Source organism: Salvia splendens, chromosome 6 (genome assembly GCF_004379255.2).
Source record: "Salvia splendens isolate huo1 chromosome 6, SspV2, whole genome shotgun sequence".
In the NCBI taxonomy this organism is placed as follows: Eukaryota; Viridiplantae; Streptophyta; class Magnoliopsida; order Lamiales; family Lamiaceae; genus Salvia; species Salvia splendens.
The window spans coordinates 9,294,542-9,312,980 of record NC_056037.1 but is presented as its reverse complement, the minus strand read 5'-3'; the positions used below and the strand labels follow the sequence as shown (position 1 = coordinate 9,312,980).

The 18,439-nt window shown below is 38.3% G+C and overlaps 2 protein-coding genes and 1 pseudogene across 2 annotated transcripts; 1 reads left to right on the top strand and 2 right to left on the bottom strand.

Annotated features, from left to right (window-relative positions):
- Positions 1–596: 596 nt before the first annotated feature.
- On the bottom strand, positions 597–2,437 carry LOC121808751 (annotated as a pseudogene).
- A 3,911-nt stretch (positions 2,438–6,348) lies between these two features.
- Positions 6,349–8,128, top strand: LOC121809242 (8-hydroxyquercetin 8-O-methyltransferase-like). The gene is made up of 2 exons (XM_042209773.1): positions 6,349–7,343; positions 7,756–8,128. Exons 1-2 carry the CDS (start codon positions 6,525–6,527, stop codon positions 8,056–8,058), a joined length of 1,122 nt encoding a protein of 373 aa, XP_042065707.1. The 5' UTR covers positions 6,349–6,524; the 3' UTR covers positions 8,059–8,128.
- A 1,790-nt stretch (positions 8,129–9,918) lies between these two features.
- LOC121806885 (8-hydroxyquercetin 8-O-methyltransferase-like) lies at positions 9,919–11,253 on the bottom strand. Its single transcript, XM_042207056.1, has 2 exons — positions 10,439–11,253; positions 9,919–10,342 (listed from the first exon to the last, which is right to left on the bottom strand). The coding sequence occupies exons 1-2, from the start codon at positions 11,225–11,227 to the stop codon at positions 10,034–10,036; spliced, it is 1,098 nt and encodes a 365-aa protein (XP_042062990.1). The 5' UTR covers positions 11,228–11,253; the 3' UTR covers positions 9,919–10,033.
- Positions 11,254–18,439: the final 7,186 nt, after the last annotated feature.

The window sequence follows — 18,439 nt, the reverse complement described above, 5'->3', positions numbered from 1 at the left end:
ATTATTTACCCGTACAAAAAAAATATTCCATCAGTCCCATTAAGATTAGAGCATTTGTTTAGAGTATAAAGATTAAATATTTAGTGAGTTAAATAAGTGAGAATAAAATAAAAGCGAATAAAGTAGATAAATAATCAGATGAACATAAAAAATAATAATAAAATATGGAAGGGTAAAGCAAAAAAGAGAAAAAAAGTAAGAAAGATTAAATGTATTGAATTTCATGAGAAAATGACATGACTTAATTAACTGTAATGGGACGATCTAAAAAGGAATATAATTCAAGACTAATAGGACAAAGAAAGTACGAATTTAGAAGTACTTTTGTGCTTGGTAATATGCAACGGTGCTTAATCATATCCGCGTAAAAATATTGGAATGAAGATACTAGTACTGTACTTGAATACAAATTACAACATATATAAGCTGCACACATCAACTAGCTAATTACTAGTAGTAATTACTACTACTAGGTAGCTAAAATGCTTAACACATAGTGTAAGCAATGGCTGAAGCAGAAGAGTTAAAGGTGGGCTTCAATGTTTTCTTACTGGAACAACTGAAATAGATTGAAATCGGCGTGCAGGTGGATGCGTTTATAGGAAGACCTCAATAACAGACCTCAACCTTAAAACTGAATGAATCTTGTAAAATTTGAAGCCAGCAGCAAAGAAGAGCTTAGCCCACTCTTTCTCACTTCTCTCTTTTCCAGTTAGACAAGTCATCATTAGCACATCAAGCAACAACTGAGTTTCAGTTTCCTTACCTCTTTCATTCTTATCATCCAAACTCATATCAATTACAATCAACTTCCCACCCTTCCTGTCCTTGCTCCCAATTATAGCTTCCTTGCATTGCACTTCTCCAGTATTTTCATACATTCTTCATCCCTCCAATTATGCAATATCCACTGTTAACAAATTAATTACTAAATAGCGACGTCGTACGGATCAATTAATTTTATTATGTAGCTTGAGTAGCACTGCATCAGCATGAGTCGACCATGTCCCCACTAACATACCTCAAATTTTGTGAGGGCTCCAAGTGAGCAACAACATGCGTAAGATCCAACACCGTAGCTTTCAAGGTGTCTTCGCCAGTGTCCCTGCGCCTCCACCACACTTTCCAACCCCTCGAAAACTTGCCTACACTCTTTCACTAGTACGCTCACCACCAATCTCGAATCATTACACATTGCTGCATTAAACAACTGATTCCACCTTTGCTCGATCCCAGCATACTCCCATAGTGTTTTCCCATGTTTGAATACAAATGAAGAGCTGCATTCATTCCCAAACCATTCACTCAAGTGATGCAATGGATCCATGAAGCTACCTTCAAGCATCGTGAGAGCATAAGGAGCCACGCTCGAGGGCTCGTCTCTCAACAGAAGGCGGGAAGCCAGTGTGATGCAATAAGCCTCTTCCTCATCCTCATTCTTGTCACACAACTTTGACTTTTTTCAAAAGTGGACTAGAATCCCCATGAGGCGGTGGAGGGCTTCGTTGATAGAGAGGGCGACGGCTAGTTGAGGAAGTGTTATATGCTGGCCGTGTTTGTGGACGACATCGGGTATGCCTAATTGAACCGCGCATTTTAGCGACATGGAGTTTATGGATTGGTAGATGTGGTTCAATACATGAGCTTCAGCGTCTAGGAAATGCCATTTTTGGGAGAAGTAGTTGTTTCTCCAAATTAAAGAACGTGATACTCAAAATGGCAATTTTATGGGTGATAATTGTTCTTATCATCTAGCTAACGGGTTATTATGTAGTCAAATTCTCTGCATGAAATGTTGTACTTGTTTATTACTCCATAATGTTATGGGACCATTCCTTTTATCTTTAATGATAACGTCAATTTAGTGGAAAAGAGACACATTTGTTAGAGAGCTTGAGACTCGTGAGGACCCCACAAACTTGTTTATAAACATGTTACTGAAGATCAATTGTTTAGTTATCAATACTAATCATTCCTCGTCCTCTTTGTTAAAGTGAGAGATTAATAAAATCTCGCCCCCTTTGTCTCTCTCAATTCAAAATATATATTTAAATTCGAATTTTGACTTTTCTATAACATCGATTTCGTCGATTCGCTGGCTTCACGAAGTGATATTTATATTCAATAGTACACTTGATACATGCTAAAGTTAAGAAAAAATTAAAGGTGACAAGTTTGAGTAATTAAGACTAGGGCTTAATTTAATTACTCTGTTGAGCCTCTGGTGGGCTGAGTTGGAGTTGGAGTTGGATTGGTCTTGTGCTAGGCTTGCTTCTAACGGGCTGGGTTGTGTTCTGGTCATAAATTTTCAAAAAGCCTAATTGGAGCCCACTATAAATGATAACCGTGGTCCATTATCGTGTGCTTCAAGAAACTATCATCAACGCTGCCGACGAGAACCTCTCTCGCGCCCAGCACCCCCCTCGACCGACGTCATCGCCGACCTAAACCTCTTGGGTGCTCGACGACTACGGTCTCTATTTCTTGATTGTGAGGGTTCCGACCGTTAAGGAAATGCATTCCTTAACAAACTGGTGCTTTCATTGCATTCCCACCATGACTGGATCGGATGAACGTATACCGCCGACGGGGCTCCTCACCGGAGGCAACGCGCAGGTGGTGATCGGCGGCTCTTCGCGCCGCGCGTCCCCAAGAGCTTCACGCGGCGACGATCAGCCGCGATATCCGCGGCGCGATTTCCAGGCGGCCGACGAGGTGCCGCACGACGTGGCAGGAACAACCGCGATTTCCTCCACCGGTTTGGAGAAGATCTTGGCGCGATTTGACAGAATGGAACTCAGGCTGGAGAGGTTGGAGGCGCCGCGCGAGGGGTATCACTTCCCGCGCGACGCTTGGGCAGCAGACGACGATGTCCACCGGCCTTTCATCCACGGTTGCCGAGATCATGGTGGGGATATCCGTCGTCGACGTGGAGCTGCCCGCGATATACGCAGCCGAGGGGGCCGTTTTCCATAGTTCGGCACGGCGGCTGCCCCCTATCGCTCGCGCCAGGACACTCTGCAGCGTTCTAGTTGGGATAGGCAGCCTGATCGGTACACTCAAGAGTTTGGTAGGGGCTTTCGGGGGTACCGACAACCTACATCGTGGGACCCCCCATCAACCGCCCCTCCTGTTGGGATCCTCCCGGTAACCGACCAATACCGAGTTTCCAGCCCTACGACCCACCACGGTCATGGCAGCCCTCTTGTTGGGAACCACCGCCTCACCGTGCATCGCAAGGATACTCGGATTATGATCAACCACCACCGTGTCTGCCTAGTTGTTGGGATACACCTAGGTGACAAACCGATCACTTCCGACAGCAGCGCGGCCCACGCCCGAGCACACAACCTTGGCACCTTGAAATCATGGGGTTTGAAGAAAAGATGGAGGAATTTGATCAAGTATCAGAAAAAACAGAGGAATATGATCAAGAATAAGAGAAAACAGAGGATTTTGAACAAGAATCAAACTTATCCTCGCCCTTTTACTTCAAATTGTTGAATCCTTCTTTCTCTGTCAATCAAGAGAGTTCATCAGAAATTGAAAAGATTGTTTCTTTGGAAGGTGTTTGTGGCGAAAAAGAAGAGGAGGATTTTCGAGCGGAAGGGAAGATGGTGGATGAAGAATTTTGCTATGAAATCAAATTGATTCCCGGCAGCCATTCTTCAAGCCTTGATACAAAATCAAAGCTTAGTGTAGTCATGTAGTGGCAAATATGACTTAAAATTTTTAATGGTTGTGGTTCAAACCTCGATCCCAACATTTTGATTTTTATTATATTTTCTCATTTTATTGCGCTCACTTTTCTTTTATAATACTCACATGTTTATACTTTTGTTATAATTTGAATTTAATTAGAATATCAATTTGAAAATTTAATTAAAACTAATTTGTATGTAATATATTATTTTTATTGAATCTCGTATTGTAATTAAATTGAAAAAATAATTTAATTAAATTTCATAATTAATAAGTTAAAATAGAAAATGAAATTATGAAATTCATGAATAGTTAAAAGATGGAGAGTTATAGGTATTGTCCTTAATTAAAAGAGAGAATAAAAATAAAAATGTAGTGTGTAATCCATAAATAATATAATGACTCTTAAGAGATTGGATAAGAAACAAAGTTGTTGATAGCCATATGTGATTCTTAAGTTTCGTTAAAACAGCCCCTTCAATTGTGATTGACATACTATTAAAATATAACCCTGGTTTTATTTTTCCCCCACCATTTTATCAGCCAGAATATTAATTTGTTACTAAAATTTCCAAATCCACAACAGAATTATGAGTAAATAAGTTATCAATGGACTCGTCACTTTTCCATTAGTTAGTTTTAACACTCTTACAATTAAAAAGTGTGTTACTCAAGGTACTTTTATGGGTTATAAAAGTGTTTTTTGCTTTAAAATGATACTCCGTAGCATTTTTCCAGAAAATAAGTTAGCTTGACAGGTTTTTAAAACCATCAACTCGTCCCTTTCAAAATGATATTTAACAATATAATATAGCATTATTTTGTATATTCAAATCTTAATTGTATTTTTTTTCAAATTATCCAATTAAATTGATAACTATGCAAGTTTTGGTAGACATTTAAAGCAGTGTATAAACATGTAGCATCAAAATTTGAATATTATGTAAAACGGTTATAATCCTCTAACATAAACCTACTTAAAATATTTATTAGGGTGCATTAGTCAAAATATAATACTCCCTCCATCTCAACTAAGTTGGGTCGTATTCCTTTTTGGGATGTCTCAATTAAGTTGAGTTATTTCTCTTTTGACAAAAAACAAAACATCTAATCACTCTTACTTTATTCTATCACCTATTTTACTCTCTTTATCTTTCATACTTTATTCATCTCTCCTACTTTCCAACATAATTTCTTAATTTTCATGCCTAAAATTTTTGACTAACTTAGTTGGTAGAAAGGAAGTACTTAATAATTATAAAAAAAAACGTAAAGGCATTATCGCTCAAAATCACTAACCTATTACAGTATAATCAAATTTTCTACATAAAATGTTATCGGTTTGGTTCATCTTGAAATTATTACTTTCCATAAAATTATTAAAGAAATAGCAGTTCAAATTAATTTTATGGGACCAATTCCTTTGTTCTTTAATGAAAATAGACCATTTTAATTTAGTCGAAAAAGACACCTTTGTTAAATAGCTCGTGAGTACCACTAACTTGTTTATAAAAATCTGTATTGAAGACAAATTGTACGTGTGCTAGTTATGATTCCTCTTTTTGACAACGTGAGATCAATGCAAATCTCGATCATTTTATCTCTCGGTTCAAAATTCGAATTTTGACCTTTCTATATATCGATCTCGTCAATTCACGAAGTGATTTACTGTAGATTTTTAACTGGGTCAAAAATTCTACATAATTAGTTTTATAAATTATTTCTTATTGGTTTTATAGTTGATATCTTTTAACCAATATAATCTCCTTTTAATTGCATAAAAATAAGCCTTTTGAACTTTAAAAACATTTTCACTATAATATTAACTATCTTTATATTTTATTGTGTGAAATACAAGCTATAAAAATGCTAACGATAAAAAATAAAAGCAAATTCTATCATATAAGTTGTTGATTAAAACTTTTGAAAAAATAATTCTCCAAATACAGTGTTATTAGTGGAAAATGAGTCTCGCCTTATTAAAGAAAAAATGTTTCCAAAATTAAAAAGTGCATATTTATGTGGGATGGACTAAAAAAATTGTACATTCTTGCGGGTTCGAAGGGAGTAATATACTATGTAGATATATAATATTTAATTTCATAATATTTTTAGTACTTCATCGGTATAAAAACAAATATTTATTACTTAATAGTTGTACAATTTATAAGTATTTTAATATGAAAAATAAAAGAAATAAAAATAAAAGAAAAAGGGGAATGTATTAAGTAGTACTCCCACCGTTCCATAGTAATAGAGTCATTTTGTCATTTTGGTACGTTCCATAATAATAGAGTAATTTATCTTTTTAGTAAAAGTTAACACATTTCTCCACACCTACTTTACTCTATCTTACTTTATTCTCTTTTCATCTCTCTACCTTTTTAATTTTCCACTTTATTCTCCCTTTACTTAACTCACATAACACAATTTTCTTACTCCTTTAATGTGAATTGCCTTTGATATTGACCGGACACCAAACAGTACTACGTCCTCTGGCAACAAATACTTCAAACCTCACCATTCCCTACCGCCAAATTACAAACAATATTTTAATAAATCACTTGATTTATGAAGCCCAATAATACTACTATTATCATGAATCATGCAATTCCTGTAGCCCAATCAACCTGTTGGTAAAGTTCAAGCAATAATGAAGTAATCATGCACTCTTTCTTCCCAAAGGATATATCTTACTTAAACTCTTGATTATATGAAACTTCCAATTTCAAGCATATATATCAATCTACCCCCATCAAATCAAATAATGTTTCTCCTCCTATAAATAGAGCTAGCAAAAGACAATTATTTCACATTATCACATGAAAAAAGTATTATCAACTCCTTCCACAAAAATGGCATTCCTTAATGGCTTAGAGTCTACACAAGATCTCCTCGACGCCCAAGCTCATGTCTGGAGCCACACTTTCAACTACATAAACTCGATGTCCCTAAAATGTGCGGTTCAATTAGGCATACCCGACGCCATCCACAAACACGGCGCCCCTATGACGCTTTCCCAACTAGCCGATGCCCTCTCCATCAACAACACCAAATCCAACGGCCTTTTTCGTCTAATGCGGATTCTAGTCCATTCCAAGTTCTTTGACAAGGTCAAGGCCTTGTCTGAGGACGAGGACAAGGAAGAGGAAGAGGCTTATTGTCTCACACTTGCTTCTCGTTTCCTTGTGAGAGACGAGCCCTTGAGCATGGCGACTTTTGTAGTCGCCATGATCGACCCCACCTTCGTCGATCCATTCCATCACGTGAGTGAATGGTTTGGCGACGATAACCCCTCTCCATTTTTCACTAAAAATGGGAGAAATGTTTGGGAGTATGCTCGGGTCGAGCAAAGCTTCAATCAACTGTTTAACGAGGCAATGACGACTGATGCAAGACTTGTGACTAGCATACTTGTTCAAGAATGCAAGCAAGTTTTCGAAGGGCTGGAAATGATGGTGGACGTCGGAGGTGGCACGGGTATCGTGGCGAGAGGCGTGGGGGCCGCCTTCCCGGGCTTGAAATGTGTTGTGCTGGATCTACCACATGTTGTTGCTGGCTTGGAAGGGTCTGACAAGTTGAGCTTTGTTGGTGGGGACATGTTTCAGTTCATTCCGAATGCAGATGCAGTTTTTCTCAAGGTATGGGATCTCATTTTATTTGGGATTAATGGTAATTTTTTTTGTTTTTGAACTTCACAAATGCAACATAATTTACTCCTATTTATTTATTGTGCAAATAAATCAAGTTTCTACCTATGTCCATTAATAATCGTCTCACTTTATCTCACTCGCATTTTTTTATAAAACTATTTCGATTATAAAAGTAGGATCTACTTTCCTCTATCTTTTTTCCATTAACTTTTTATTACATTTCTTAAATCAAATTGAGCCTGATATTTGAGTTTTATTTTGTGAAAGTTGATAAATAATGGTGGTAACTAATTTCATCTTCCTTCTTCCGAATTTGTACAAAGAAACACGAAACCAGATCGGAAACCTAGATTTCAGTATCAAATAGCTATATATTAAGTAATTGGTGGTTGATTGGCAGTGGATTTTGCATGACTGGAATGACGAAGAATGTGTTAGAATACTAAAGAAATGTAAAGAAGCCATAGCGGGGAGTAAGAAGAATGGAAAGAAGGTGATTATTGTGGATATAATTGTGGGTGATAAAGGAGAAGATGATAAAACAACTGAATCAAAGCTCCTTTTTGATGGTATGATGATGGCTGAGGTTACAGGGAAAGAAAGAAGTGAGAAAGAGTGGGCCAACCTCTTCTATACTTCTGGATTCCAAAAATATAATATCACTCCCTTAGGATTAAGGTCTGTTATAGAGGTTTTTCCTTAGTTATTGTGTTCCTGTTTCTTCTACTACTATATGCACCATGCCCTATTTAAATTCTTCATATTTTTGTTTCTGTTTCCTTAGTTATTGTGTTCCTGTTTTTTCAATCCTCGATTATGCTAAAAAATCCCAATTGATATATATATAAATATATATATGATGTGTAAGGGTTGTGATCAATTGAGATTTTTTAGCCTAATTGAGGATTGAGATGCATTATCAGCCACTCATTTTTATTAAATGAGTGGTCCAGAATTTGCCACATGGAAAATATTTTTAGATTATTTAATTATAAAAGGGCAGGATGGTAATTTCATGATACATTTTATTCAATAAATACTTTTTTTAAAATTTTATTTTTTTTGTCATCTACATATACAATTCATGTCAACTACACACTTATATAATGTCAACTAGATATACAATTCATGTCAACTACATACATATAATGTCAATTATGTTTACAATCCACATCAACTACATATACAATTCATGTCAACTACACACATATAATGTCAACTACATATACAATTTATGTCAACTATACAAATATAATGTTAACTATAAGTTGTTGACATTTGATGTGCATGCTATTGACATTTGATATGTATGCTATTGATGATAATACCCCCGAGTTGACATAATCTACTTGTAGTTAACATTTTGAAAATGTTGTGGATGAGTGACTGAAAATGCATCCCAATTCTCAATTAAGCTAAAAAGAGGCGTAAATCGTTTAAAGTGTATGTATGTAATCAGTTTGTTTCGTTGGTCGAGGGCCGGGCAGCTATTGCTACAAATAAATCACCACAAAAATACACGTGTATCACCACATATCTAAATTGTCATACAAAATTCTTATTAGTGTTTAAATGTATCACCACAAATGATAGATCATTTTGATAGAAGAAAATATATTAAAAAGTAACCTGTATATAGACAAATACACTTGACTCGAATTCTCCTTGTAATACAAAATGATCACGTGTCCTTTTGTTAATTACAATTTACAATTGAAAGTCTGACATTGCAACATATAGTAAAGAAAGGTCTGACATTGCAACATAAAGTAAAGAATTATTAGATTAATAAAATACTACTCCCCTGTCCCATAAAAATATACAATATCCCCTTTTTAGTTCATCCCATAAGAATATGCACCGTATAATTTTGGAAACTTTTTTCTCTCTAATGAGGTGACACTCATTCTCCACTAACAATACTTTATTTACTCTTTCTCTCTAACTATGTCTTACTTTATCAATTTTGTATTAAAACTCGTATCGAACCCAAAGTGTATATTCTTTGGGAACGGAGGGAGTATAATTTATAGAATATTTTACCAAGCAACGCTAAACGGTCTCTCTGAAAATGAAATAAATATATGAAATATAAAGATATGAGATTAATCTGTATTTGTAACTTCCATTTTTTTTTACTTTCAAATCTTTTTCTTAATTCATACTATAAATTATAATCACTTAATTAACATACGAAATGCATCTATCTTAATTTTCCCCAAATAAATTCTATCAATATCTTATACTCGATGAACAAAAAAAAAGCAAGTGTATTTTTTAAATATTGGCAGTTGGCCAACACCAACTCAAGAAGCACTCACCAGCCAGCGGCCAGCCGCTAAATCCAACATAATGTGACCACCGTTGCAGAATATATACTCTCATGAATTGTCCCTTGTTAAATTTATTAAATATTATAAAAGTTAATTGAATAAAAATAAAAAATTATTTCCATTTTAGACATCACTGTCAGTAATATTCCACCAATCTACATAAGCATCACCACAAAGTTTTATTAAGAAGGACACATCACCACAATTTAAAATTGAAAGGCACGTTAACATGTCCAAACGGCAATCCCCACAATTTAAAATTAAAAGGCACAATAACATGTATCCAGACACAACATGGACCAGTTCAATGGAATACAGAAATAAAAAATTAACAGTAATAATTAATCATGACAGAAATACCTCGATTACAGACCTCAACCCTAAGATAGGAGTGATCTTGTAATTTGGGAAGCCAGCTGCATGAAAGAGCTTAGCCCACTCTTTCTCACTTCTCTCTTTTCCAGTAGTCACAGTCATCATCAACATATCCATACATAGCTGTGTTTCAATGCCCTCATCTTCTTGTTTCTGACAATCCACTACCATTTCCACTATAATCACTTTTCCACCTTTCTTCTTGCTTGAAATTATTGCTTCTTTGCATCTTTCCAAAATCTTAATACAATCTTCATCGCTCCAGTCATGGAATATCCACTGTTAATTAGTACTACAAGGGTTAATTTTAAAAATTGCAATTAAGATTTACTAAAAGATACACATATATATATATACTATATTGAAATAACATACTTTGAAGAAAAGTGCATTAGCTGGTGGAATGAACTCAAACATGTCTCCACTAACAAAGCTCAGATTCTCAGATCCCTCAAGCCCGGCAACCACGTGGGGGAGCTCGAGCACCACGCATTTCAAGCCGGGAAAGGTGTCTGCAACGACCTTTGCCACAGTGCCAGTGCCACCACCCACATCCACCAAAGTTGTCAAACCCTCAAAAACATGCTTGCATTTATCCACAAGTATGCTTCCCACAAACCTCGCATCACTCGCCATTCCTTCATTGAACACTTGATTAAAAACACTATCGTTTCCTATAAATTCAAATAAACACCTCCCATTTCTGGTAGAGAATGGAGATGTGCATTCATCTTTAAACCATTCGGTCACTTGATGGAACGGATCCGCTAAGATGGGATCAATCATGGCGAGCGCGAAAGGGGCGAAGCTCAAGGGCTCTTCTCTCAGCAAGAGACGCGAAGCACTTGTGAGCGAATAGGCCACTTCCTCGTCGTCCCCCTCGCCCTCGTCTTTAGAGATGCTAACCTTGTCGAAGATCTTGGAATGGACAAGAATTCGCATAAGGCGAAAGAGGGCGGGGGATTTGGCTTTGTTGATGGAGAGGGCGTTGGCCAATTCACAAAGTGTGATAGGTTTATTGTGTTTGTGGATGGCATCGGGTATGCCTAACTGAATCGCGGATTTAAGGGACATTGAGCTTATATAGCTGAATATGAGATTCCAAACATGAGATTGAGCATCCAGAAGCTCTTGCCTGGGATCTACAGCATTAGGCAACGCCATTTTTTGGGGTGCTAGTGTTCTTGATGTGTAAACTGTCCCTTCATTTATAGCAATAATTTCTATTAGTATATAGTTGCACTTCGTATAATTTAATCAAGGAAATACTATTGTTTTTTATCATTAGTGACTTTGAAACGTAAATTGGATATTCGCAAGTAGGGCAGTGATATAATATTTCCAAATGGAAATATCGTGGAAGCTAAGTTGCTAGGCAATCACAATAGTTCCAATCAGTGTTTTAAAAATCGGACCGGACCGGTCGGTTTGACTGTGAACCGCCAGACAGTCCGGTCCGGTTCACCCCTAAAAACCACTAGCACATTGAATCGCCGTGAACCGGTGGAACCGGCGGTCAGACCGGTCAGACCGTGAACCGGAAACCGATTTTTCACTTTTTCAAAATATTTTTTTTCTAAATACCAACTTCTTTACCACTCCACTACATGGTCATTTTGAAATATTATGAACATTAATTATCCTTATACATTAAATCTGAAATTCTTTTTCCACTGAAACTAATAATTTATGTTATAGTTTGTTATCTTGTAAGAGAAGTTATTGTAATGGTATATCGTGTAAGAAAAATTGGGTGAAGGAGAGAGGGAGAGCGGCGGAGAGGGGAAAGAGGAGGGGACAAGCACTCAGATTTACAATATAGGAAGTTTTATTAATTATACATAGAGTTTAATAACTAGTTTAATATTGTGGATTTTAATTTATTAGGTATTCAAAACTTAACGTCATTTAAATTTTCTAATATACTAGTACAAGACTTGTTTTCATAATGGATAATACTATATTATTATTGAAAAAACATATAATTATTAAATTTTTATTATTACTACTGAAATAAATAAATATTATGTATAAACAGTGTTTCCGTTCAACCAATGGTTAGACCAAGGGTTGAACCGCGTTGAACTAGGGAACCTAGTAGTAGTAGTAGAGTAACGACTCTGATTCGCTTGTACGGTCCGGTTTTGATTTCTTTTAATAGTATATAATATATAGTTGAATTTTTTTTTACTGATATTCATTGACATTGCTTAATTTTCTTTCTACCAAGCAAGCTTATATTGTACTAGTATTAACTTTCTGCTTCCAAGTTAATACTACAAGTTAATACAACTATGACAAAATTTGGTAGCAAATACAATTCTTTAGTTAGTATTTCCTAACATCATTGTCAGTATTTTTGCAATTTTCTTTTTTGAAATTTATGAAAGGGAATATATAGAAGTGCACCCAATTATCACAATTAAATATATATGTGAATAAATAAGTAGTACTAGTTATTTTGGCGCTGGAACAAATATATACATAGAGCAAAAATACATATGGTTTGGATAGCCAGTAACTTTGCTTGGTTGCTTTGTAAACTTAAGCTCGCTATCTATAATTTTCTCTTTCCTCGTATAAATGATGGTTTTCAATCATTAATATCTCTCCGATTAAAAGTTTTTAATATTGCAAGTATTGAAATGATTGATCGAGGGGTCCTAAATGAATTTGGTGTAGCAAATGAATTTATCGTACTTTTCATATCGTATGTTGATTAAAGATTAGTAGCATAACCCTTTATTAAAATATGACGTGTAACTTAATTAGTAAGGGGAATCTCCAGTAGGAAGATCAAAGATGGTATATAACTACTAGTATTTTTTCTGGATAAACAATTTATTTTGTTAAATAAAAAATTACGTGAATGCGAATCTGAGGTGGCAACGAGGTAACGTAATAATTAAGGTGGATTGCCTTTAATGATAATATTTTCATTAGCTAGCATATTTTAAATGTCCACTCAAATGCCTGATTTTTAGCTTATTTTTTAGTTTTTACTATTATCAATTTACATGAGGCTGGACGACCATAATTTGAAAACGGATTTCGGATATAATAATATAATGTGTGTATTTGACCCTAATATTTTTGTACGTCACTGTATTTTAATCTGTTTGTGGTAACTAGCAATTGCTTGTTGTATGTATTAATTTATTTTAGGTTATTAAAAGAAAAACACTTTTGTGTTTTGTTTTATGCACATCTTATGAACCATCAATCTTGATTTCACGGCGGAATTATTACGAAATTTTAATCTCTAAAACACGCGTTTTGTAGTGGTTTTATCATTCTTTTGATTTTACTTTTTCAAATTTCCAACTTTCTTTATAATTCATGATAATGATATATGATGGCGTTGAATTTATCATATGCCTTTCATTGTCTCCACTCAAAACTTGAATGATTTGCTTGATGGCATTAAGATTTCACTTTCATCAATTTGATTGGAACATTTGGGAATTTTTTTGTCCTGACTTAGAATCAAAGCCGAGTTGCATTCATTTTTACTTTTTATACCAGCTGACTTTATTTTTACTTTCTTTCAGATACGGAAATAATTTCTGAGATCATAACTGATGATAACTACATCTACAATATTTGAGATTTCATAATGAAATAATAAATTAGGAGTGTATTAGGTGTAGGTAATTTAAAAACGGCTATCAACGTAACACTAAAATATGTTGATTTTTTTACTAAGATAACTATGACACCTTTTTCTGACATATATTACTAAATATATAGTAGTAGTAGTAGTAGTAATTAAAAAAAAAAGCTTAAAACTGATAATATATTGAAGATATATTGCCCTTTGAGTAAAGTCCCATTGTATCGCTTTCGAACTTTACACTTCACTTTAATATTTGAATTACACGTAACAGACGATGAAATTGAAAATGTACATTTACTAATCTATTATCTCAAAAATGAATAAATCATAGACCTATCGAATTAAATTTTGACATATATCTCGACTATTACACAACGAATTAAATTATATTCGATTCTTTAATGGGTAAAATGTTTTTTTCATGTGATGCTATTAAATGGTGGTGGGTTCACAAGGAAAACATAAATTCTAAAAAAGTTCACTTTATTGAGCCATTAATTTGGGTTGCACGTGCAGGGGCCATATGTGTTTGCTGGTATGCACCCCAAAACTCACGATACTCTCTCTTTCCCCCTTTTTTGCCCTTTTATTAATTGCTTTGCCATTCTGAGCTTTAGAGCATCCACAATGGCGCCTAGCGCACTGCCTAGTGCCAAAACTCACGATACTCTCTCTTTCCCCCTTTTTTGCCCTTTTATTAATTGCTTTGCCATTCTGAGCTTTAGAGCATCCACAATGGCGCCTAGCGCACCGCCTAGCCGAGCTCCGGCGCTAGGCGGTCGCTAGGCGAACCATTGCAGAAGCCGAAAACCACCGAACGATTTTTCGGAAATGAATTTCGCCTAGCGCTAGGCGGTCAAAAACCGCTGGGCTATGCGCTGGGCGATCCGCTCGGCGCCATTGCAGCGCCCGGATCGCCCAGCGCATAGCCCAGCGGTTTTTTTTTTTTTTTTTTCGAAACACTATATATACGCGATTTGCACTTCATTTTCATTCGCACCACTTGTATTAACGAGTACTCTCTCTATCTTAATTTCTGTACAAGATCAACACCGAAAAATGAGTAACGCGGGTGGTAGTAGTGGAGGTAGTGGGGGGGACGCTGACGTGTACAAACGTCGAATGGCCGAAGCGCTTGAGGCATACACCAACCGCGGGATAGACCAATGGATGCAAAGCGCCTTGCAGCCGGCGGTACCTCGACCTCGGCCAGTTGTCCATCGCCGACAAGCGATTGATCGTGATCACGTAGCTGCACATCAGCGTCTATACGAAGACTACTTCGCAGAGGAGCCGCGGTTCAACGCCAACCTTTTCAGGCGACGTTTTAGGATGAGCAGAGCCGTGTTTATGCGTATTGTTAACGCCTTGGAGCAGCGATATATGTATTTCCGCTTCAGGCACGATGCGGCTGGCAGACCCGGCCACACACCTATTCAAAAGTGCACTGCGGCAATCCGGCAGTTGGCCTACGGAGGCGCGGCAGACATGTGGGATGAGTACCTCCACATCGGTGAGATGACTTCCCTGGAATGTATGAAGTATTTCTGTGAGGGCGTGATTGAGATATTTAGTGATCAGTACCTTCGAAGCCCTACCCCCCAAGACTGTCAGGATCTGATGCAGATGCACGGGGAGAAGCATGGGTTCCCGGGAATGTTAGGCAGCATAGATTGTATACATTGGGAGTGGAAGAACTGTCCCACTTCCTGGAAGGGGTTCTACATGACCGACTATAAGAGAAAGAATCCCACGATGATCCTCGAGGCCGTAGCTGATTACCGGCTGTGGATTTGGCATGCGTATTTTGGTATAGCCGGGTCGAACAACGACCTCAACGTCCTCAACTCGTCGCCCTTTTCAACGAGCAGTGCCAGGGCTTCGGGCCGGCCATCAGTTTTGTCGCCAACGGCAACCAGCATGATATGGGCTACTACTTGGCCGATGGGATATACCCTAGGTGGCCCGTATTTGTGAAGACGATCCGATGCGCATCAGATGAGAGGAATGCCTACTTTGCGGCACGGCAGGAGTCGGCGCGCAAGGACGTGGAGCGCGCATTTGGTGTGCTCCAGTCTCGATGGGCGGCGGTTAGGGGTCCAACGCGTTTGTGGCATGTCGACTGCATTGCTGATATAATGTACGCTTGTATTATCATGCACAACATGATTGTCGAAGATGAAGGTGTACAACTGACTGATTGGGCCAACAACGATAATGAAGCCGGTCCAAGCCACGGCATCGCCGCCGCAAACGTACGAGGTGGAGTACCTCACGACGAAGAAGCCCTCCTCCAAGCACATGCCGACATGCGTCAGACGGATGCTCATATTCGACTCCAAAAGGATTTAATTGAAGAGTTGTGGGCCGGAGGATTGCAAGACGTTAGTTTTTATTTAAATTTATGTAATTTTGTAAAATGTAATTTATTTAAAATTTAAATAAAATTGTTGCATTTTCCCGTATCTGTGGCGTAAATTTAATTCCGTATTTTGTGTGATTGTTCATTATTTGTTTTATATAATTTTGAGTGATGTGGCTGGGCTATGGCTGGGCTATTTGCTTGTTTTGTTGATGTGGCAGGAGGATTTTTAGTACTGATGATGTGGCAGGAGGAGTTTGTGGCTAGGCTATGGCTGGGCGAAAACCATTGTGGATGCTCTTACAAGCAATCAATAAAGCAACTCATTTTATGTACTACTATCTGATAACAAAAAATCATCGAAACACACACAAGCACCGCACATCAATCTAAGAGCATCTCCAATGGCGGACGTCCGGTCGGACATCTGCGATGGGCGACCGGGACGTCCGCCATTGTGGCGTTTCAACTCGGATACGGACTTCCCGTAAGGACGTCGGATGTCCTCGGACGTGGGGGCGACGGGCGGGCGGACGTCCGCCATTGTGGCGTGGGTCGGACGTCCGGTATTTTTTTTTTTTAATTCTATATATACGGCTCGTTGAACTTCATTTCATTCGCACCACTTGTGTTAACAAGTTTCTCTCTCTACATCTCTATTTTCAAGTATATCTAGAATGACTAGTGACAGTGATAGCGAGGATGAATTGGAGGTCGTTGTGGAAGGTGCGATAGATAGGCTGCTACACTAGAGGGAGCAGCGGAGGCAGCAGGCGGCGGTACATCGGCCGATCCGTCGTCGAACTACAATACCCCGTGACCACATTGCTGCACATATTCGGTTGTATCAGGACTACTTCGCTCCGCAGCCGCGTTTTGGGGATGCCTTATTCCGGCGACGTTTTAGGATGCATCGTCCGTTGTTTATGCATATCGTGGGTGCTTTAGAGAGAAGATACCTGTATTTTAGGATCAGGGAGGATGCAGTTGGCAAACCCGGACTCACGCCCTTACAGAAGTGCACTGTCACAGTCAGACAACTGGCGTACGGAGGCGCGGCCGACATGTTCAACGAGTACCTCCACATTGGCGAGTCGACAACCGTCTAGTGTCTGCAGAATTTTTGCGCGGGCGTGAGAGCGATATTCGGGGAGCGGTATCTTCGGAGTCCGAGCCCCGAAGACTGCCAGAGGCTGATAGATATGCATGGGTCGGTGCACGGGTTCCCTGGGATGTTGGGCAGCATAGATTGTATGCATTGGGAGTGGGAGAACTGCCCCGCCGCCTGGAAGGGGATGTACACTACCGGCTTCAAAGCCAAGCATCCCACGATGATCCTTGAAGCTGTAGCTGACTACCAGCTGTGGATATGACATGTTTATTTTGGAGTCGCCGGGTCGAACAACGACATCAACGTTCTCCAGTCGTCGCCCCTGTTCAACGCTCAGTGCAATGGCGTTGGTCCCGCCATCAGTTTCGTCGCCAACGGCAACCAGCACAATATGAGATACTATTTGGCGGATGGGATATACCCAAACTGGCCCGTCTTTGTGAATACAATCAAGCATCCGCTCGGACAAAAGAAGTTATACTTTGTGAGCCGTCAGGAAGCAGCGCACAAGGATGTGGAGCGGGCATTTGGTGTGCTCCAGAGTCGATGGGCGGTAGTAAAGGGTCCTGCACGGCAGTGGTATATTCCCAACATCGGCGATGTCATGTACGCATGTATCATAATGCACAACACGATTGTCGAAAATGAAGTTGCGGAACTGACTCAGTGGACCAATGAAGATGATACGGGTGCAGGTCCAAGTCACGGCGTGGCTACCGCGAATGTGGATATGGGGGTACCTCATGGAGAGGTCGAGCGGATGCGTGCATTTGCCGACATGCGGCAAACAGATGCCCATGTTCGACTTCAGCACGATATTATCGAAGAGGTTTGGACGCGGAGGGGTTGACGTTGATGTTATTTTTTTTTGTTTTATTACTATGTAATTTTTTTTTCAAATCATGTATGCTTTTTTTTAATGAAGTTGATAATTTTTCCCGTTCGTATTCGTGTTGAAATTTTATTTCCGTAAACGTAAATTGTTTTATTTGTGAATTTGTGATTTTTTTTATTGCGGGAAGTCCTAGTGGGAAGGGCGGATTGTGAAGGAGATGTCCTAGTGACGTGGCAGTGGGATGAGAAGTCCTAGTGACATGGCAGGAGGTGTTTTTGGGAAGTCCTAGTGGATGTCCGAATGGGACATCCGTGCATTGGAGATGCTCTAAGGGACATATCTCAAATTATGTGATTATGATAAATTCCTTAACCCATCTTTTCAAAATTGTAATACGATAATATTTGACAATGTTGTCGGAGACGCTAAACTAATTCAAGATATACTTATAC